This window comes from Aplidium turbinatum, chromosome 3, assembly GCF_918807975.1.
Source record: "Aplidium turbinatum chromosome 3, kaAplTurb1.1, whole genome shotgun sequence".
NCBI classification, from domain to species: domain Eukaryota; kingdom Metazoa; phylum Chordata; class Ascidiacea; order Aplousobranchia; family Polyclinidae; genus Aplidium; species Aplidium turbinatum.
Window position 1 is genome coordinate 45057632 of NC_137474.1, and position 23414 is coordinate 45081045.

Consider the following 23414-nt stretch of genomic DNA (forward strand, 5'->3'; position numbering starts at 1 on the left):
CTTCTATCAAGAAACTTGAGGAAAACGTTTTATCCATAAAATTACTACAGTGCCTGATTCAATGTCTGTTGGCTTGGTTGGTTGGTTTTTGAATGTTTATCCTCGGACTGACAAAGCCTTGATAGGTTATTCCTGGTAGTTTTGCATACTTGTAGAGGCTTTTGACGCAGGGCTGGTTACCGAGACTGACAGAGTGAAGTTTTCCGATTGTTGAAGTGTTGTTGCCGGGAAATTATTCCATTCACTAGGTGCCTCTGAATGGTGAGCAGTCCTGAAATGCGTTGCTCAAGCGTACACCACGAGAGTCGAACCAGCGCCGCGTGATCTTGAGCCGGGAGCGTATCCAGTGAGCTGACGGGTTTTCTGTGTGCACGTGAATAAAGTTACTTGATTGTTGCTCCGAAAGACCAGAAAGAATGTATAGATTTCAAACTGAGTAATAAGCAAATCGATACAAGTCACTTCAGGCTTACGAATTTAAAGCACTTTCATCTTCTCAACACTTATTGACTGTGGAAATTTTTATAAGCAAATTGACAAAGCTTCTTTGAGGGTTTAATCCTGGCAGTGTCGCATACTAGCAGAGGCTTTGAACTACTGACGCAGGCTCAGTCACCGAGTTTGACAGAGTGGAGTTCCCGCTCGTTGTTGTTGAAGTTTTGTTGCATGTGAGCAATTCCATTGAATAGTTGTCGTTGAATTGACAGCTGTCCCATACGTTGTTCAGGAGCATACCCCGAGTGTCGTAGCAGCGTCGCTTCGTATAGTTGATTTTCCTTCATACAGTCAGGCACTTCACCATCTAAATTCTAAGCGATCAGGGCAAATAACTTCAAAACGTTTGTTCAAAATTCTACATTATTCTTAGAAAGTGATGTTCTTTATACTATATTACGTTGTAATTGACCAATATAGGTTACTCTTTCTAAACTCTAAAGAATGTGGTTCAATCTTTTGAATGTCCAAGCCTGAAGTTCATACAGGGTTGTTCAACAACGTGTTCAACAGGTTGTTACGCAGGGAGACTATATTCATCTCTTTCGACTATTTTAAGTTCAAAATAAATTTACAAAACACATTCCAAACAAAAATTACTCCAATTGCTATTCCTGGATCTTTTTCACCAAAACACCGTTTAACTTGAGTTCTATAAAACTCATGTTTTCTTTAGAGTATGATCCCAATTGGGTTCTTGTTATCGATTTACAAAGCTGAAAATTAACAGTTTATTTCTGCTTGAAGGACAATTATCTTACAAAATACATGCAAACATCTCAGAATGGCCACCAAAGGTACGTATTGCAGTTTTTTTAAGTGAAATGGCGTTTTATTTGTGCCAAAGAATCCTTGGTTTTGTAATAGATCTTTGAACATTTATACAAACGCAAACACAACCGATCCATCAATCAAGTTGATTTCGAAGTAGCCGCACATTAGATTCGATTTGCAATGGTAAAAAATAACAAAAATTTAATAAATAGGTAACAACACAATCAGTGGCGCGGGAACTATTTTTCTCTAGGGGGGGGCTGAAGCTGCCGTAGTGTTGTGAGCTTCTGGGGGGCTTCGCCCTCCAGACCCCCCTTATGTGGGAGATCATTTAAAATTATCGGTCCCCTACAGTGTGTAAATAAGACGCCAAAACACACACACATTGTAAGTTGTAAGAAACGAAGAACGGCAACAACAAAAGCAGCGTTCAGGAAATTAAAATGAAAACGAACAAATTTGAAAGTGATATGAAAACGACAGTTTGTGGAAATGAGTTCTCACACGCTTCCGAAGATTGCTTTTCGCTCAGGATTTTCTTTATGAGCTGTGTCATGAGTTTTTTGACATCGACAGTGTTCAAAATGTTTGCATCAACGCAAGACGAGTAGGCCTAAATTTGTTTTGTGTCATTGAGCTTCTCAACCACGTTTTCAGACGCCATAGAGCAGAAAAAGAACGTTCTGATGATGCAGCTGAAACCGGAAGGTAAAGGCAGAGCTCCACAACTTTTCACGTTTCTTTGAAAAGATCTAGTCTTCGAGGGTTTAGTTGCGATAATATCTCAGCAACCTTTTTAACGGAGTTTGCGGTTTTTCCACTTACAACATCGCTGAGCAAGGTAAGTTCCGTTTTTAGGCCATCTTTCCTGATGGCATCGGGTAAGCTGATCTCAGTATCAGATCCTCCCTCACCGTTTGCACAGCTCAGAAGGGCCTTCTCTCTGTTGGCTGCTTAAGCAGATCCCCTTGGTCGAATCTTCGATCAAGCTCAGCTTGAACAAAATCAAGGGCTTCGATGTATTGCCGTTTCCACGCTCCTTCTCCCGCAGACGACAAATCATCCGATTCCTCTGTGTTTCGAAATCTTGCTAGAGTTTTGCTCACTTGGGGATTCTTTGGCGTCTTTAGGTTATTAACAGACACAAAGACGTTCGCTGCTTCCACAAGCATGGAAACGGATTAATCTTTTCTGAGATTTTTGATCCGTTCGCGGAAAATGGTGATGATCCAAAGATGAAGCAGAGATCTTTTTATTTTGGAGCTGTCTTGCGACGGCTTCTGCAAACTGAAAAACTTCACCGCTGCAGGTAATCGCAAGCCACATCATGCGTGCTTATTTTACCAAGCTGAATATCTTTGCACGTGCGTCTCCTGTCATTGCACTATCTTCTGTCATGTGGGTCAGACATTGCAACAGCCAAACAGGGTAGGGTAGCACTTAACAACATGAGCAAAGGCAGAAGCATGAACGCACCAACGAGTAGGAAACAAAACCAGCAAATTGCAGGCAACTTCATCGGAACCAAAAAGCGACATGAACAAAGATTTACGTTTAGACGATCGATTCACGAATTACAACTGCAACACTTTGAACGAAGTTTAAGCCATCGGCAATAAGCCTCACCTCCTTTACAACGTCTCGCAAAATCAAATCGAAAGCATGATCACTGCAGTGAATGTATAACGATCCAGGGCATAATGCTTTAAGTTTGGCCCGCACTCCGTTATAACAACCAGATCTCTTGCTGTTTTATGCTGCAAAGTGGATATTGCAGAATGATGTCCAATAAACGATGGACCGCCGTGTTAGTAAGGAGGGTGGCTGGTACCGCTACTGCGAGGTATTATAGTGATTGACGACTCTTATTGCGAATGATGAGCGCGACCACGCGTAACAGGAACTCGATTCATCATAGCAATTATTGCTCGAATAACTTTCTGAAAATATGTTATGTACCTTAAATTTTCAGAATTTTCTAGGGGGGGGCTGAAGCAATTTTGGAAAATTCCAGGGGGGGTTGAATTAGCTCTAGGGGGAGCTGAAGCCCCTTGAGCACCCCTACTTCCCGCGCCCTTGAACACAATACTTTTATCCATATTGAAACTGCAGTTTTTTTCTGAGTACAGTATTGGTATAAAAAGAACACAAAAACATGTAAATACGAAAACAAAATAAGACATCAACACCAACATTCAAGGCATATTTTGCAAGTTGTAAAGGATTTACAACTGTTGACATAAGCAATTTGACATAAACATGTTTGTCACATGCGCTTGAACGCGTATTCTATTTTATTCAAACCAACTTGTGTATTTTCAAAGCTAAACCAACAACCGCGAGAGGCGCAGCATCAGCTCAACAACAATTGAAAGTTATGAGGGAATTTCCGGGACTAAGTGGTGAGTTTTGTCTTGGGCAGAATTTGCTAATTGTGTTTTTATATGGCGCTGTATCAATCTATCGCAAACACGCGACGCTCTCAGCCATCAAACCTAAAACCAGAGTAGAATTTGTTTTAGCATGCCTGTTGTTACTATGCTACCTCTATTATTATTATTATGTTAATACAATTATTAGTAAACCTGTTGAGAAAGGAAAGTTTTTAGTGCCAAACTTATCAACAAACACTGAACAGAAGCACAAGCAGGCCTACATCTGAACAACAAAAGGCTGGCTTTTGGCTTTATTACTTTGTTTTTGTTGTGAACTCGGCTGCAGAGCCGAGAGACAGGAGCCCTGGTACAGGACACTGCTGTGTCTTTAGCTGGACAGTAAACGCGGTGCTGGTTCGGCTCTCGGGGTGTACGCTTGAGCAACGCATTTCAGGACTGCTCTCCATTCAGCAGCACCTAGTGAGTGGAATAATTCCCCGGCAACAACACTTCAACCCTCTGCCAATCTCGGTAACCGGCCTGCGTCAAAAGCCTCTACAAGTGTGCGACACTACCAGGAATAACCTATCAAGGCTTTGTCAGTCCGAGGATAAAGATTCAAAACCAAACCATGTTTAAATGTGTAGCCTACACGAAGATTGTGTCTCTTGCCTTCTCATCAACTTTATCTGCTAAATCTTCCACCACGGCATAAGCCCGAATGCCTGGATAAGACAAAAAGTTGATGAGACCCGTTTCCTTGATGTTTGCCAAACCGACTGTGGGTTGCTTCAGAATTGCCAGTTTTTGTTTTTTTTTCAAAATTTTATAATTGTTTCAATATGATAAAAAATTGGCTGCTTTGGCTTGGCTACTCAAAAATGGATATTTTTCTCGCTTCTTGATCAACATTTTAACGTTTATGCTAAGAACAATTTCAAGAAAATCACGTGTGTTTTTTTGTGCTTTCCTTTCAGATGAACTGATGTTTGCTAGAAATCTGGTCAACTCTCTAAAAGACTGTATAGAGGAAGATGAGTCGAATCACACAATTAACCAATCTGGCGCCCAGAAGCTTCTGACATTATTGCGTCATTATGAAGAGGAGTTTAGTAATAGAGTAAGTTCATGTGATGAAAACAAACATGCCAACGCAAGGGTCGAGAACTGTGGAACTGTGGCCATCATTCAATGCATCTTCATAAGAATACCTCGTTACAACAATATACGAATGACGTGTATACATTTTTTGTGTGAAAAACAATCAAAGACCAATGCAAAAGCAGACAAAGATAACAAATCAAACCAGCACAACATATTTTTAAGAAGTAATCCATTTTTAAAGGTTTGCGATTGGCAAATATTAACTCGTCATTTAACTAGGTTAGTTATTGTGGGCATCAGATTTGTCCGTTTACTTTAGTAAGAGCTTGATTTACACCCAAATATTACATTGTAGATTTGCAGGCAAATGATTGGCGATGAATTGGCAGAAGCAAATGTGGTACCAGTCCTGATGAAGTACATGAACATCCTGACAGATGACGGAAGTGACTACCCTATGGATGGGTAACTTCTGATTACTTCATGTTTGCATTAAATACCATATTCATAGCTCAGTTAGTAACTTTATAGCTTAGGCTTAACAAATACATTGAATGATTCATTAAATCTTTATCCTCGGACTGGGAAAGCTTCTTGCAAAGCTTAATCCTGGCAATTTCTCATACTTGTAGAGGCTTTGAATCATTGATGCAGGCCGGTCACCGAGATTGACATTTCACTCTGAAGCTTCACTATGAAGTTTCCGATTGTTGAAGTCTGTTGCCAAAAAATTATTCCATCTATTAGATGCCGCTGAATGGAGAGCAGTCTTTAACGTGCATTGCTCAAGCTCAAACCCCGAGAGTTGAACCAGCACCGCTTGATCTTGAAGCTTCTTTGTTCCAGTAGTCATGCGCAAACCAACTGAGCTATCGGGTCGCACATGATATTCTTAAAGAGTTGATTGGTGATACAAGAGAGTCAAACTTATGATAGGAGCCAGTCGAAAACCCGCAGCTTCGAGATATGAGCAACATTCTGCTCACACGACCTTCTGTTATCCTTTTTATTCAATTTCAAACCAACATCTAATACTTCCCTATTTTCAGTCCTCTTGTGATCAGTAAATGAACGAGAATTTTATGTCCTTTTTAAGTCACTACCAGTGACGTGCGGTGAGGTTCCTAGATGGTGAGGCACTACTTTTTTCAAGTCACTTTTACAATAAAATTTTTTAACAACAAAAACGGTGTCATAACTTACTAATCAAAAAAATTAGCAGCATGCTTTCACATTTATTAAAAATAAAATTCATGCGCCTATCCTTTTGGACTAAAACATCTGTGACTTTGTTGTAGAGACCCTTCTTTACTCCAAACATTATCACTAGATATTGAAAATAAGAGACGGGAAAGCAGAAAAGGCAATTTTTAAAGCATAGCCACACAGCCACTTCTTTTTTTGAGTACCAATCTCTTTGAAAGTTGCAAGTTATTTTTTTTTTGTTCAGTCGTCTGATGCAAACCTTATAAATTTGGAACAGGTCTTCCTTTATTTATGACTTCAACTTTGGATTGAAAGTTTAGTTTTTAAAAATCTCTCAGATTTGATACTAAATCTTCCTCCATTTTATTTACATTTTATAAGAAACAATCCTTTACGCTGCAAGAAGTCACATACCACGTAGGCTCGCGGGCACTCCAGCTTGACGAAAAAGGTTTCATAGCTGTGACGTCACATTTGAGGCGTGCCTCAAATCGTAGCTAAATCGTTCATGATGATTTCTGGCGACTTTGCAAAAGAAAAAGGCACGCATAGTGCAGTGTATGGAAGTTTTCTGATCTGAAGTGAGGCAAAGCTGGCGTTGCCTCTCCTTGCGTATTTCAACGATTTTGACCACATGAACGCTCGATAGGAATATCGCCACAGAAACAGATTAAAGCACAGTTTGGGTGTAGAAACGTAAAATTTGGGGGAAAGGGGGCACGACTACAGCAATTCACACAAACTAAAGCACCTAAAAACGTGCAATATTTACTACTTTTTAACAAAAACTATTTATTCTGTGATAACCATTTCTTTGATATAACTTTTGCTTTGCCAGATGTTGGCAGGTGAGGCACTGCCTCACCTGCCTCCCCTGACTGCACGTCCCTGGTCACTACATTATATAGTATATCAGAATTCCATCTATTTTTCTCATATTCGAAGTTTGAAGATTTTCAGAGTTAAAGATCGATTTTGGCAAAAATACCTGGCTGTTTGTTTAGTGTCAGATAATTAAAGCTCAAGTTTAAAACCGTAGCTCCCTCTGCTGTGATAACAGGTTAGTAGATGTTCAGAATAAAAACATTAAATACTTAATCTTTTCCTTCCAGCTACAATTGTCAATGCTACAAGATTATTCGATCGGTTGCATGGAATTTTACCGACGCGAGTATAAACCTGTGCAAAGAAATTGGGAGAAAGGGCATGCTCGAAATGTTGCTTTGTGACATGAAGTATTTTCAAGACACTTTCAAAACCAATGACGTGAGTGCTTATCATTTGAGATCACTGCCTGGCAGCCGTAGTCACGTGACATATAAGAAAGATTAGCAAGAACTGAGCCCAACAATTACACTGGCTTTGGCATATATAGTAAATTAGAGTTAGGAACCCCGCGAAAGTAGGCTATGGTTACAAATTTAAAAAGTAAAAGTCGCTACTTATTAACTTCATTAAACAATAATGACTGATGTATCTTGCAAAATGGAAACACAAATTATTTCTTGTACAATTGTCAGTTGTGCAAGGTTCGGGTAATAACCCAGATGGCCACTTTATCTGGTCCAGATTTGGTAAAGGTCTGGTCAGATCTGTTCCCGATCTGGTAAACATCTGGACCAGACTAAGTGGCTGTATGGGAAGTTCAGAGTAACCTAATCCACAAACACAACGCTTACCAATTATGACATCAGCATAGTAGCGTCTGATGTTATTGGCTCAACGGTCAACAGATCTTAAAATCGATTGTTTGACTTCTATATCATCTTTTCAGATGAAACGCTTCATTGTCAGATCAGCGATGGGAATCTTTAACAATTGTTCCAGCGTCAGTGAAAACGTCAAGTACTTCAGGAAAATCAATGCTGTCACCACAGTAGCCTGGTATGCCACCAATGCAGGGACAAGTTTTGAGGTACACATATAAAAACCGAATAGACCTTTACTCATCAGCTGTCTTAGCAAAATACTGCCCAGTGCTTAGCTATAAGTATTTATCAGTACCAACCAATTATATACGCAGAGGTGGGCAGTAACGCGCTACTCTGATAGAGAGTAGCTTTTCATCGACTGGTAGCGAGTGGGGGAAGCGAGTAGCTGTAGCGCCGCTTTATTAGCATTTTGTAGCGGTATCGACGGCGCGCTACTTACAAAGTGGCGGATGTTTACCTCTGTCTGTATGTATACCAAGTCACTTCAATTTTGTTTACAAACACAAACAAATTGCTCTTCTGTGGATTCTCTTCACAGGACGGACTCTCCACGTCAAGTATGATGACGTTGTCGTACATTGTAGATGAACAGAAGAACGACGAGTTGCTCGCTGACGAATCCATTATACAAACGTTTCTCGATGTAAGTTCGTTTTTGTCATGTTTCTGGTATTTTCACCGCCCGTCACATGTTTATTTGATTAATTTTGATTATTTTGATTAATGGAATGTAACAACAACTTTATGTTGTTGTTACATTCAACAACAACAACTTATTACAATAATAATAACAACAACTTTTGGTTTACTTTTGCAACACTTTTGGTTTATAGCCATTTTCAAATGGAGGAATGAAACATAGCTAATCAACAGCACACCTCAACCGGTTCAGATGAACTTGTTTTGAAATTTTAATGTCCTGCTCCAACCAGCTGTCAGCAACCTTGTGTGCAGATTTATGTGTGCCACATGTAAATCAGACCAACATGATATGCTGATAGTGAAATAACCCGTTGTTGAACTATTGAAATCCCACTACTTTACTAAGTAGTCTGCGTTTATTAACCAAGTAGTTAAAGTCCAATAGCTTTACCGACTCGGTGCATTTCAACTGGTTGCTTTTTTGTGAATTGGTTTTACTGCGCTTGTTCCGTTCAGTTAAAGTTACCAATGATTTATATTTTTGTATTTACTCCAACTTGTGACGTCTTTGTAGTTACTTGAAGAAGCTCTAGAAAGTTCGGATGGAAGATGCAAAAATTATTCTGGAGTTGAAGTAGCAAGAGCTTTGACTCGCTTAGCCAATAATGACAAAAACAGCGCAACACTTGTGAAAAAGGGGATTCTAAACAGTCTATTGAAGATGATGAGTGGTGAGATAACTTTTCCAAATTTGATTTCAAAAGCTTAAGGATAGTGAATTTGAATGTTCTAGTGAATGTTCTAGTGAATAGTGAATGTTCTAGTGAATACTGAATTTGAATCAATACAGTAATAAATCTTTACAAAAATAATTTACAACTTGATGAATTTCAAACACGTGTAGTGCTTAAGCAACCGCTGCATACCGGATAGGCTGTGCCAAAAAATGGTGAGGTTCATGAATTTTTCCTTAACTTTCTGAAAATTTGTAGTGGACTTTTACAAACACAAACGTGAAAACAAAAATTGAAAATAATGACGTCACACGGTCGCGCTGGGCGTTTCTATGGCCCATTTTCATAAAAATTGTCATATTTCGAAAACCACAGGAGATAAAAAGATGAACGTTCCATCAAAAGCTGCAGAAGTGGCATGTTTATATCTGCTCTAAGGACTACTTGAAAAATATTTACACTGTAAGCAAAAAACTCAATTTTACTATTTTTTTGTAGTAGGGGAGATGCAGGACCTATTAGACATTTTTTTCCTGTCATTTCTTAAGTTTATTTCGAAATAAGACAAATTTTTTAGAGAATACGGCCAAGGTCAATTTTTATTGACTGTGTAAATATCTTGACAATCAAATTTATTTTTGTGAGGTTAAAGCTTATACAAACTTTTTAGAAGAGTTTGTATGACAAGTTGTGCATGTGGCAGTGTCTTTAGCAGGACACTTAAAGTCAAGCCTGAGAGTGGACACACTTCCTTGCCTTTCCCGCCCACTCAATCTAAATCTTCAATCACCGGGCGTAAGCCTAGATACGATAAAAGAAAAAAGATCAAGCAACAAATACATCTTTCCTTTCTGGATCGCTGCGAGCTGAGAAAAAAAAAATCGTGACAGAGTTTCACTCAAGTTATACATATTCCACCTCAACAAGAACCATATAACAGTGTATTAACATTTGCAGGAAGTGAGGAAGACAAATTTGTGGCTACAGAAGCGGTATGGGCGCTCGCGTTTGCTGATGTCAATAAGAACCAAATAGCAGCGTTTAAACATGGAAAAATCATGGAATTACTCCAAAAATTTTCTAAATCTCAATCAGCGTAAGTTCTCCAGGAACCATAACAGTGGTTTTCAAACTGTTTACAGCGAACATTTAAGCCGGGCCATGCGGTAGAGGGATTGAATTTGGGGAGTTAAAGCCTGTGATTGCAAAGGAATTGAGAGTGGGGAAATTAAAAGTGTTTAAGAGCAGTCCTTTCAGCAACAAATAGTGAACTCATGGCAGGGGAGAGAAAAAAAACTTCAAAAACATTGATTTACAATAGGCTACAGCAAAATGTGAAATTTTGCTTCAACAGAAATTGATAGCGACTTGTGTTAGCTCATTTCGATCGTTGCCATTATTTAAATATCATTATTCAATAAAGTGTAAGTGATTGTTGCCTCCTGTTTTTAGCGACCTACAAAATGCAGCCAAAGGAGCACTTTGGGTTCTTGAGCTTGTGAAAAAGACCGAAGCAAAACAACAACAATCCAAGGTAGACAATAGGAATGTGACGTCATAATAGATTATAATACTCTTTACGGTAGATTATTATCTTTTCATATCATAATCTTAATCGTTTTTCTTTTTAACATGAAACCTTGATCCTGCCTGCCAGCCTTGCAAATCAAAACACGATGGAGGTCACGTGATGATAAGCTACCAATGGGATAGCCAGGATACAATGATCAAGGTGGGTGTGGTAAATCATGAAACAACTCGTTTGAAAATATAAACAGCTTCAATTTTTTTCCCACGCAGGTGTAGTCATAGTTCATTAGTGGTTGAACAAAAAACGCAAAGGAAAAAACCTGTCAACAAAAAGAAAGTATAAACTGCTAACTGCAGTATTCTATGCAAAAGATATTGCATAAAATCAATTTACTTTAGAATAACACAGGTTGATTACACTACATTATGAGTAAGATTGCGTAATTATGCAATAAACAATAAGCACAGTTACGGAACAATAAACAAAAGATGATTAATTATCCTTTGGCAATGCAAGGGCGACGGGAAGGTAAGGATGCCAATCCTCAGGCATAGCTTTAAGTGTCCTGCCAAATACACAGCCACATCTCTTGAGCGGTGTCGCACCTGCGCCCTTTCGAGTGTCGTTCAAAGGCTCTCACCACTTGGCAATGCAGCTGGCGATTTATTGTTAAAAAAGCTTCACAAATATCAAATTTTTTCCCTAATTTAATTTTGCATTTGTTTAGGATAGTGTCGTTATAAGTTAACTAAACAAGCTAAGAATAGTTATAAAAGATTGGAGAGCGCTAGTGGGTTAAATGCAGCAGAAATGCTTACGAAGTTGCCAGTAGAATACAGTATTAATTAAATTATGGTAAATATTTTTTAATGACAATGTGCTGCCAAAACATTGACTGGTTTGATGGCAACCATGACAACATTAAAAATATCAAAGTTGATACTCATAACATGATAAACTTGTTGATAAACATGCTGTAAGGTTTGAAGCTCACTGGTTGATTAATTGAACCTTTATCTTTGGACTGAACACGCTTTTTTGAGAACTTAATCTTTAATCCTAACAGTTTCGCATACTTGTAAAGGCTTTGAATTACTGACGCAGGCCCGGTCACCGAGATTCACAAAATAAATTTCAAATTGTTGTTGAAGTGTTGTCTGTAAATTATTCCATCCACTGAGTGCCTCTGCATAAAAAGCAGTCCTCGAAATGCGTTCCTCAGCTTATATCCCAAGAGTCAAACCAGTCTCACTTGATCTAGCACAGGGTGGTCCAAACCCTGGCACGCGGGCCGCATGCGGCCCGCGAACACTTTGTGCATGCCGGAATTATCAGTGCTAAATCCAAGGTTTAAAAATACACCTACGTTTTATAAATACATTACATTCGCCACAACCCTAAATAAGTCGCACATAATCGGGTCAATAGGTAGCCTAACTAATGTCGGTTTGTGACGACACAAACGTGCGTTGATATTTTGCTTTTGGTGCTAGCACAGCCACAGAGTACACTCTCGAATTTGGTTGTAAATTAGCTGCAACTCATTTATGAATGACATCATCGATGAGTTTAACGACATATTCGCTGACTTTGATTTGCTGAAAGCACAAATGGAGCTTTTCAACAATCTAATGGAAATAGTTATAGAGTCCCAACCATCTTACGTTCAGCAAGAACTATGTGAATTGCAGTCAGACCCTTTTCTTCTTTCACGTAACAATGAGCGATACGATGCCTTTTGGAGGCTTAGCAACGAGCAGTTTCCACGATTAAACGACTTCGCACTGAAGATATGCTCCATGTTTGGTAGCACATAGGCTACATATGTGAAAGCACTTTCTCCGTTATGAAGCGATTAAAAAGCGACACACGGAACAGAATGGCTGATGAAACCCTGGATACCTGCTTACGTCTGTCGACCACTGAATTTAAACCAGAGATCGACACTATATGCAAAAGCAAAAAACAATAAATTGTTTTGGTTTGCTAATTTGTTGACGCGTTATGTATCGTATCTTTTTTACTAGCTGAAAATCACTTTTTGAGTCGCAAGCAGAGATTAAAAAGTGAGTTAGGCGTGCAGCAAAACATTAGGTCGATCAGAACAGCAAACTCAGTCCTTTCATTGCAACTGTATTTTGTCAGCGACAAGATTTATTAATGTTCATAACCTGCAAACAGTAAGAATGAAGCTAAAACAGATTGAAATCTATAGAAAAGAAGTTTAAAATCGCAACCTAGTTAAGTTTTTATTTAACAACGTTTCTACTTTCAGCAACGCGTTATCATTTCTCACTATGCGGCCCGTGAAGTTTTTCTCAGACCCTAATGTGGCCCTTCATGTTCGCAGTCTTGGACCACCCTGATCTAGCATATTCTTCTTTTGTAAAGTCAAGCGCTTAGCTAACTGAGCTGTCATTTTGAATTCGAAATTTGTAAAAATCAGCAAACTTTCCTTTTTTTGGACTGTTTTATCATGAAGAGATTGGGCTATTTTTAGGCTAGTTTTTGACGGCAGTTGGGCTGGAAATTTCAAAAAAAAATCTGGCAACCTTGATCATGAGGTTGGTTCTGTGATCACTGATCATGCCCCAGACAAAATGTTTAGCTTTCATCAAAGATTTTATTGGTTTCGAACCAAGATCGCATGAGTGAAAAACAAGCGCTTCAGCTACTATGACATCTATGCTCCAAGAGTCCAAGCTACCTATACGCAGGAATAGTTACATCAAATTTGATGTAATTTGTTCTGCTTAGCATTGAGCACTTTTGGGAGCATTAGGATCATTAATTGTAGGAATAATTGATTAATTGAATCTTTATCCTCGGACTCGAAAAATTAAGTAGCCTACTAAGCTTTGAGGTAAGTGCTATATTGTGGGGCATCTCATTTTTTTATTTTAATTGTAGGTGAGAGATATATTGCAATCCGAAGGATATAAGGTTTGGATGGATGTTGATAACATGAGTGGAAGCATATTGGAAAGCATGGCTAAAGCGGTCGAAGGTGCTTCTGTGGTTCTTGTTTGTCTGTCTCAAAAGTACAACGCAAGTCGCAGTTGTCGGTGAGTAGATGTAGAATGTCATATTCAGGGTGATATCAATCACATGGCAATAAGTTAATTGGAAAATCTGTTACACACTTTTGCAGAACCGAAGGAGAATATGTTTATCGTCATGATAAGCCCATAGTCCCTATCTTAGTGGAAGAAAATTACCAGGCCGATGGATGGCTAGGTACGAGTATGTTTTATTTGTTTTTGTAGTCCAAGTAGAAAAGAAATGATAAAATTCTCATCATATGAATAAAAGAAAAAAGAAACAAAAATAACAATTGTATGCATTCATCTATAGGAAAATGATGGTTACTGTTTACCATGTGTGTATTGTATACCAATAATGAATGTTGAAATTTAGATTAGTGGACTGTAAAGTAAAGAAGCCAACCTTTGTGTCCACTTACAAGCATGCCATTAAACTGTACTGCCAAAGAAACAGGCGCTTATTTTGTATAGATGTCGTAGCCTATTATTATTGAACATCATACATTTATACGTATTCTATATTGTAATACTGTAATAAGGCGTACAACTCCTTAATATTTATTGGCTGCTTGCTTTGTTACAGAAGAAGAAACGTTGTGAAAAAAACAGTTTCGTTTTATTGTTAACAGTAGTTTACAAATTGATCAACTCCTATTTTCATTGCAGGAGCTCTTGTTGGGATGAAGCTGTATTTTGATCTCAGTGACCACAAGAAATTTAAGAATAATATCTCAAAACTGATCAAAGAACTATCAAGCAAAAAATAAATTGTAGATGTTCTTAAACTTTTATTTCAATGTACGATAGTGGCCTACTTTTATTGCTTCAAGTTACCTTTGCAAACGTTTGGTAAAACTAAAATATAATCGTCTTAACTGTTGTCTGAAGATAACATTTTCAAAATAACATTCAAAATATCGCTATCACTTTTATTTGTTTTTCTTGTTTTATCGACGAAACGGAATGCTTTCAAAACGATTTTTAATTTTATATGAAAACATGTTTACTCTTGTTTTGAATGAAGGTTCTCAGCCAAAGTGAAGTGTCATAAAATACTTCAACCATCTTTTTACCTTGGATTTGTTGGTTGCTGGAAAACCGCAAACAAAAATATATTTTTATACTAAACAAATAATTGCAAACGTTCTGCATTGTGTTAAACAAGTTGTAGACATAATGTCAATTCAGTTCTCTAACGCAATTTTATTCTCGTAGCTTAGTTCTCTAAACGTGACGTAGTTCCCTAACGTAGCTATTTGTAGTAAATACTGAAAAGTTTGGATGTTTATCAGGATAAGTATCGTTTCTAGCACTAGCTGCAACGTTCATCGGATGAAAGTGAAAGTAAAAGCAACGACAAACAGGTTGATTTATTGCTTCACTGACGTTTCGCGCACCATGACAATGCGCATCCTCAGATTTTAAAATAGTTTTATTTTTTCTTGCCTTCAATCGCACTGCAGTACATAACTTTGTAAATTTCATTTTGTTTGTTATTCGCTCTGAATGTGCGCATTGTCATGGTGCGTGAAACTCCAGTGAAGCAATACATTCTTGTCGTTGCTTCTCCTTTCACTTTCATCAGATGAACGTTTGCAAGTGCTAGAAACGCTATTTGTAGTGACATAAACTTTGAATACTTTCTGTATGGGCGGAGTGAAGTGTATAAATATGAATTCATACTAACAACATTACAAGGAACACCAACTATAACTTCAGATTTATCACAAATACTGATAGCTTTGCTAATAACTTTATAAATTTACATTTACGGACTTGGATTTGTAGGCTACATATGCATCTATTTTTTGTGTATTACCTGAACTTCTTCATTTTACAGTTGGGTTTTTGTCGAAAACATCCGCCACAGTATTGTAAACTACCGGTAGTGATGTAGTTTTAAATAGTTTTTGCGTCCAAGTGATTTCACGTTTTCGTACCTTACAAAAATTTATTCAACATAGTTAATCAGGTGCACTTCACTTATTCACTCACTTTATTATCTGTTCTCTTGTGGTTAGTGAATCGATGGACATGGGCTGCCCTGTCAGGTCATACTGAGACTTTTCAATAGTGGAAGGCTACTGAATTTTGTTTCCAGATTCAGGGAAATAATGTATTAGGCTCAGCCTCTATACGGCCGTACTGACACTATCTGCTTAGCAAACATTAAGAGCAAAGCATATCTGCGATGGGTAGAAACCAGGGATATCTACAACTACGGGATTGCTAACTAGAAAATATCTATGACAGGAGCGGGCCGACGTCAAAATCACCACATTGTGAAGATACGATGCAATCAGGAGGCACTCAGTCAGTGGCGTAGCCAGGAATTTTGAAAAGGGGGGGGGGTTGACGGCCGGCGGGCGAAGCCCGACGTTGTCTTCGCGCAAGGCGACACCCAGCGGCGGGGGGTCTGGGGAAACTCCCCCAGAAAAATTTGAAAAATTACTTTGAATTTGGTGCGTTCTGAGAGCATTTTCAACAAAAATGTTGGTATAAATATTAAACTTAGATATTTTCTAGGTATAAATATTCCTGTAAAATGGTGCTGTCCAGTGACATAGCAAAAGGATAAGATCATGTTTTCTTGGGCATTTTTCGGTAATAAAGCTAAGTCTCTATGTTTTTTCCTTGTTAATTCCTGGCTGAGATATTTGAATGTTTGGTATTGGCAAAACTCGCTCTTGTGACGTCACACGCGTACCAAAGGGGGGGGTTGTAACCCCCTAAACCCCCTTTGGCAACGCCACTGCACTCAGTCATCTATGTACAAGTACAAAAGTGTACCATGTAACTAACCGTATATTTATGGAATATTCAACTTGCGTCGGCATGTAGCCATCAGGCTAAAGAAAGCTCTACCACAAACGTTAATTATGAATACGGTAAGCAATAAGAGAAAACAAAATGGGTATGCATCGTAACAGGAGTCATAAATTCAAATTAAAACGTGTGCAGTAGATATGAAGCAATAAAACAGATAGTTTTCTTTTAGTTACACAAAATAAAGCATAAAAATACTACCCTAAAACACAATAGAGCAGTGGCGTGGTTGGAATAGCGAATACAGTAAAGACGTAGCCTATAATAACCAAGCACACACAGACATTAGTGCCAAAATAAGCGTTGACAGTGACTAGCTCGTCTGCAGACTACTGATAACCGAGGAGCCTGAAAGGTGTGATAATATTGCGTAAATTCCAACTTTCATGAGCCAAACACCTGAAAGCATTCTCGCTAATGTGGATATAATGCTAGCTAAGCAAGAGCCGAAAAAGTACCGGCATCGACTGAAATCAGCTTTGAAAAGTACTTCAGTACTCCATACTTGGCTCAAAATGTATTGTTGGTACCAGTAGCGGTATCGGAAAAGTACTTCTCACCTTTAATCGCAATGAATTATAACATTATGCACAAATAATACTGGATAGAAGTCTGGTGACAATCATACGCATTATACATATAGTGTGAAAAAAATGAAAAATACAAGTTCAATACAAATGACATGTGAAGATATGTAAGCATATTTCCTACAACTTAAAATTAGCTGCTACTAGAGGCTTTTGATGTTAGTTTTCTGATTTTTCGAAGCAGTTTAGGTTGTGGTGTATCAACAGTTGGTTGACTGTTAAAACGTTTAAGCTGATTTTTTGAAAAACAATTAAAAGCACATTGCACAATTAAGTCAAAATTACAATGCCCAGTAGAACATTTTGTATTTAGTAAACTAACAAGAATCTTTGATGAGCATAGCATCTTTTTGATTGCATCAACAAAGGCACGCTGATGACTGTTTAAAGATAAAAACTTTCTCATCATAGAAGGATCATTAATGATGGCCTGATAACACTGAGCAGCCAGTACAGTTGTCCCAAAGCAAAATTCAGACGGTTCACATAAACCTCCTCGGTTAGCTATTTCAAACAGATGCTTATGCTCATTTGGGATGGAGCTCTTCAAATCAGGCTCATCATCTCCCTTTATTAGCAACTCCTTGCAAGCACAGCACTTCGTGCGGCGTACAATGCTGCGTGCAATGTATCCGCTGACATAGTAGGCAATAGCAGCATCCGATTCTGACATATCCTCTAATACAATACCAAGAAAAAAGTCTGCAAGCCAAACTTGCTCTTCATTAACTTCACTACCATCGTCATCATTAGAAAAAATGTCAGAAATTCTTGAGGCTGCCAACAGAGTTTGCTGCTGTAGCAAACTTAAGCAACGTATTTTCTTTTCAGCCAAAAGCAGCTGCTTGACGGAAATAAAGAAATTGCCGCCATTGACCTGTATACAAAAAATGAAACTCAATATATGTAACGCATTAAAAGCAACACCAGCGAATCCTTAGCAAACCATACAGTGATCTCTAATAATACTAGTACAGAATAATATAAACTGACCTGCCTATACCAGCCAAAGCGGCCTTCAATAGGATCCGACATAACCTTGCCAGAAAGCAGATAATCAAAACCATGATTGGTTTGAAGGTAGGTGGCAAGTTCAACTACTGCTCCCATGGACTGAATGCAAGCTGTGAATGTCTCGTTGGAAAGCCCAGCCGTTCCACAAACACGCCATTCTTCAAAAATTTTTGTTGCTTCTTTCAAAAAAAGCAACCCAACATGATTTGTCTCATGGCTGATGCTTAATGGAATGAACATAGGATCTCTTTTCTTCTCTCCTGAACAAAGTACCAAAATTTTATAGGGTTATACATAGGCTCAGCTTATCTGCACTATAGTGCTTGTTTCTTTGACCTCCATAGACTGTACATACCTTTAAAACAAGTTTTAACAGACATTACTTTCCAAATGTTGGTGACAAAATTGATATATCGAGCAGTTTCTGAAAATGCTAAACAAGCTGTGCTGTAATGTTCCCAGCCACAAACAGTTGATTCATTGAAAACACCTGCATGCCAAAAAATAACTAGTCAATAGTCACACAAAAATACTAGTAAAGCATTGGCATGAACACAAACACACACCTTGCACATGAATACATAAAATTTATTACCAGCTATATAGCTATAGCTTGAACATAACAAATTTACGCTATGCTGATGATACTGTTCTGTTGGCTGAATCACAAGAAGATCTTCAAGAAATAGTGGACAATGTTAACTCAATTGCCAATTGGTAAAGAATTTAATATGAAAATTAACGCTAAAAAGACCAAATCAATGATAATCTCAAAATCATCAGACACTCCAGTACTCCAAATTATAATTGACAATGAAATTATACAAAAAGTAAAATCTTTTTCCTATCTTGGACATTTAATAACTGAAGATGGGAGGTGTGACCATGGAATTTTGAGACGGATAGAAATTGCAAGAACTACATTTGGAAAAAAGAAAAAATATTTTAACCAATCAACGTTTAAAATTACCAATTCGTCTCAGGATCTTAAAATGCTATATCTGGTCAACCCTATTATACAATTTGCACTTGATTACATGTTCTTCAAGTTTTTGAAGAAGTTACATTGAATGCATTTTCTACCAAGTTGTACATTTGTACAATAATGCATTTATAAGAACACTAACCAAACACCTACTGAGAGCATGTAGTGGAGATGTCAGTGAAATGCTGCTTGGATTTAATGAGGATTTCTTCAGTTTGTGAGCAACCTTTAATGCCTTGTCTTCTTCCATAGCATACAGGCGAGACAAATGATGAAATTCTGCAATACATGACTGACCAAGCAGGTGCTCATGGCCAGTACAAGGGAGATGCATCCTTTTCCTTTTTACAAAATTGTTGTAAATATTCTTCAGGTTATGAGTAAAATCAAAAAATAAAAACAGTTTTTCCTCTTTTCTCAATGGATGCTCTATGCTGTGCGAAAGCTTTCCACCACACAGATCAACAAACAATTTCCTATAAAACAAAAAGTCATACAGCTTAAAGTGGTGAAAATGGTATATACAGCAATAGATGTCACTTTGTTTTTGAACAATGTTTATAAAAACTTGCAAAAGTAACAGGCAAAAATTTGAGTTTTTATTTCATTGAGATCTAAGAGACTATCGAGCATATGAGAATGAAAGCATAATAAAATATTTTATTTAAACAATTATATGAACAGCTTACGCAGTAAGTACCCAAACAAACTACCGGTACTATGATGTAATTAGAAAAATGTTATCTTACCTGTTACAGACATGATTGTCTGCAGATACAGCAACTACAAAAAAGATATCATTGAGTGCAAGCATCACACGTTCAAACCAACTCTTCAACAAATTAGTGTCAAGTTTTTCTACAGGAATGAGACAAACAACATCTTTGTACTTTCCACGTATTGATTGGACCATAAATGTCAATACAGTTTTTGCAGGCTGACCTTCTTCAGTTAAACCAATGAAAGAGCCACTAGTATATTCAACACGCTGAGCAGTATACACTTCGTCCATCATTAAAACGACAATTCGTTCTCGTTGAGATAATTCAGATGTTCGTAATCTTAAATATTCCAAATCCAGTGTTGCAAAGTCAACAGTCATTCCAGTAGAAAGCTGACGAAGACGGCTTCGACAAGGCAATACAAAAAAATTTCGTAGTTTTTTATAAAGAGATGAACTGGTCAGTTGCCATAAAAATGCAGTAGTGATAGTATTGGTGGAATAGCGACGAGCATTTTTTGGTACTTGGAGTAAAGATATTTGTTCTACAATAAATTTTAATAAAGGCACACATGTGTTTTCATTGCAAATGGTCAAATCTATGGATGCACATTGCTCTAGACATGATGCAGCTAACTCCAACAACTGAGTATGACTTATACTATCAAATGACTTGCTGCATAGTGATTTACATAATGCCAGTAAATTTGTAAGCTCAGAAATGGTTGTTAAACATTGAGAAGCGAAGAGATGTTTATAAACTATGCGAGGCAGGACTGCAGAACACACATATGCTTGAACTTCCAAAGCATCAGTAACAACAACAGAGGATAGAAGTTTGGGTGCAAATGTGAAGTCTTCAGAAATGGCAATATAATGAAACTGGATATTTGATTCTTTGAAAATAACGACATAACCACTTGGTATGATAATACTTCATTCTGAATATTTGTCTTAAATGAAGCAAAATTTTTGATCACCTCTTGTTGGAACAGATTTTAATTTTGTTGTTCAATGACAGAATTTTCTTTTTTCAATCTGGCAGATGCAGATGATGCAGTTTTGCGAGGCACAGAACTTGCCTTTGTCAGATACTGGGGTAAAGCCAAAAAAACATGAGGAACTGCAACAGATTTTAATCGCTTTCTTTGCAATGTACTTGAACCCCGTACTTCCATTCGATCAATTCTTGTATCACAAGAATCCGTTACAAAGTCATTCTCATGAAAATGCAGGGAACATACTCTGGATGACTCTGTGACAATCCAATCTTTCCTCGGAATTACTTTTATCCATTTTTGTTTTAGCTCATGTTCTTTAGGAAACCTATATAAAGCAATTTTCTCTTTACTGACATTCGTTTTATAACCAGTTTTACAACCTGGTACACAACATTTATACACCATCTTTCAGTTTACATTAAATACAGATAGAAACTTAACACTGCAATTTAGCTGAAAGCAATATACATGGATCGATAATGGTACAAGCAGTGTAAATATTTTTAAGGTAGGCTGTCATGAAATATTTTTACTGGCTACCGGTAATTTTAGTAAAGTGACAGTTTCACTTTACTGGTGACTGCCACACAAAATTCTTGAAGTCTAGTTTAACCAGGCCTACTCCAGAAGCTGAACTGGCCTTTCCTGTCTGCTCATTCATAAAAACAAGTGATACCTACTGCCATGAATCAAACTTGTGATCAGGTCAGCATCTTCAGTGAAACTTGCCTAGCCACTTGATTATCAACGTACCGTAGCTGGTGAGAATCAGCAACAATGTTGGTACTGGTAAGCCTAATAACCCCATAGTGTGAGCATGTACTGATGCAACCTGCCATCAACTTAGCAGAGTAGCCTACGACTAGTACATGCAGGGCAGGCATAGGATTGTTGTAGTAGTAGGCTACGGTACCATACAAAAAGTTAATGGCATTTAATGCCGCATAAAAGACAAGGGGGAAAGTCCATTTGTATTGTCAGATTACAAAAATAGATGTTTCTATATAGTTATAAATAGCCTAAACTCAAGTTTTTAAAATTTTTGACTAGTTAGCAGGAAAGTTAATATCCTAACTTGCATATATTGCTTCTGCTGAACCCCTAGCCTAGCACACCATTTTAGTAGCCAGCCAATCTAAGCAAAGAAACACTACAAAGCTTTACATTTACTCCCTTTACTTAAATCATAACCAAGAAACAAAACTAATTCTGCAGTGACAATCTAATAAGCACAGAGTTATGAATTCTCTGGTCAGCACACTGCAAACTTGCAAAGGAATTGTGGAAACACTTCAAAGTTCAAAAATACCGTCGGCCCGCTTATGACAAAATTGCTGAGTCATTAAACGTGAGTTAGCAATCCCGTAGTTGTAGATATCCCTGGTAGAAACACACATCATTATTATTATTGTTGTTGATTTATGTTAGGCTACCAAATATAGTCTACTATAGGCTACATTCTACAAGATGATACGTTTTGAAGCAAATTATTTTTATTGTTGCTGGCAAATTTACCTTTGTGCCTGAATTTAGCTAAACAAACAATTTGATTGGCTGATGAAGAAAGAAAAGCTTGATCAGTAAATGAATCACTGGAGTTCAGAAAACATAGAACTGTGCTATTACATTGCAATTTAAAATCAAATCCCTGTGTAACGATATGTCCAATGCATTGACAATTTCTTCTAAGTTAGCAGTTACTCTTTTTATGTTTATGTTACTTTTTACAACTCTAAACCTTCAAATTCAATGAATCAGTCCAAGTTTACAATTAGAACGAATGTTATTCGGAATTAAGTTTAAATTTAGTTGAACGATTGCTCCTTAAAGAGAATTCTTTTAATTCAATGCAAATTACTATTTGCCAATGTAGTTTGCTCATCATTCTTTTAAGATTTTTTTGCAGTGTGCTTTTTGCGTGCCTTATTTGAACTGCTAAAGATGTATTACTGCTTCACTAGAACGTGATGATGAGTTCCAAGTTGGTAGATGATTGAAAAGTCGCAGACAACGAAGTTCGATCGCTTGGCTTACACTCAGTAGATTTACAAAATAAAGACACCAGCTGTTTCTATTTTCGTTTGTGTCATGTCGTGCCAAAGCAAAGTCACGTAAACTTCTCTGGTGTGGAATCGGTGTCTTTAAGTGTGACAGTCAAACATTTTCACCACTCGGCGGCGACCTAATACGGGACTCTTTGTTATCTCATAAAGCAGGATTCAGAATGACAATGTATACTGCAGTGGACAAAGTTAGGCTATGACGTCACAACCAAATGAATACGTGCATTCACGATAGGCTCAATTTCCACAAAGTTGTTTTCGAGATAATTGTGTTTTAAATATTTCAATCATTTATTTTTGTGGTGGGACTTCGATTACGATTATATGCTGAGATATAATGATAAGTATTATGTCTAAAAATTTCACTTGGCGATGCTTCTGCGGAGAAACTATGAGGAAGATCCCCCAAATTGGGCCCTTTTACAACTCAATTTGAATGCATGTGGCTGCGAACCCTTTGCAACTGGTTTTATTAATGAAATAATTAATGAGGTTTTATTAATTATAGTGTATTTTAAAATGATTAAAATACACAGAACAAGGAAAAACAATAATGCAGCAATGTCTATTGTCCAAAGCGTTTCAAAATCAAATATTTAC

At 37.6% G+C, this 23414-nt stretch overlaps 2 protein-coding genes across 2 annotated transcripts; one reads left to right on the forward strand and one right to left on the reverse strand.

Annotated features, from left to right (window-relative positions):
* The first annotated feature begins 1193 nt into the window (after positions 1 to 1193).
* On the forward strand, positions 1194 to 15599 carry LOC145767234 (uncharacterized). The gene is made up of 14 exons (XM_082579023.1): positions 1194 to 1292; positions 3594 to 3671; positions 4622 to 4764; positions 5104 to 5213; positions 7067 to 7220; positions 7729 to 7869; positions 8205 to 8309; positions 8883 to 9039; positions 10000 to 10138; positions 10495 to 10576; positions 10700 to 10774; positions 13484 to 13638; positions 13725 to 13810; positions 14284 to 15599. Exons 1-14 carry the CDS (start codon positions 1280 to 1282, stop codon positions 14382 to 14384), a joined length of 1539 nt encoding a protein of 512 aa, XP_082435149.1. The 5' UTR covers positions 1194 to 1279; the 3' UTR covers positions 14385 to 15599.
* A 1086-nt stretch (positions 15600 to 16685) lies between these two features.
* Positions 16686 to 19942, reverse strand: LOC145767452 (uncharacterized). Its single transcript, XM_082579273.1, has 5 exons — positions 19779 to 19942; positions 19183 to 19505; positions 18400 to 18534; positions 18024 to 18304; positions 16686 to 17907 (listed from the first exon to the last, which is right to left on the reverse strand). Exons 1-5 carry the CDS (start codon positions 19940 to 19942, stop codon positions 17164 to 17166), a joined length of 1647 nt encoding a protein of 548 aa, XP_082435399.1. The 3' UTR covers positions 16686 to 17163.
* Between the last annotated feature and the right edge of the window lie 3472 nt (positions 19943 to 23414).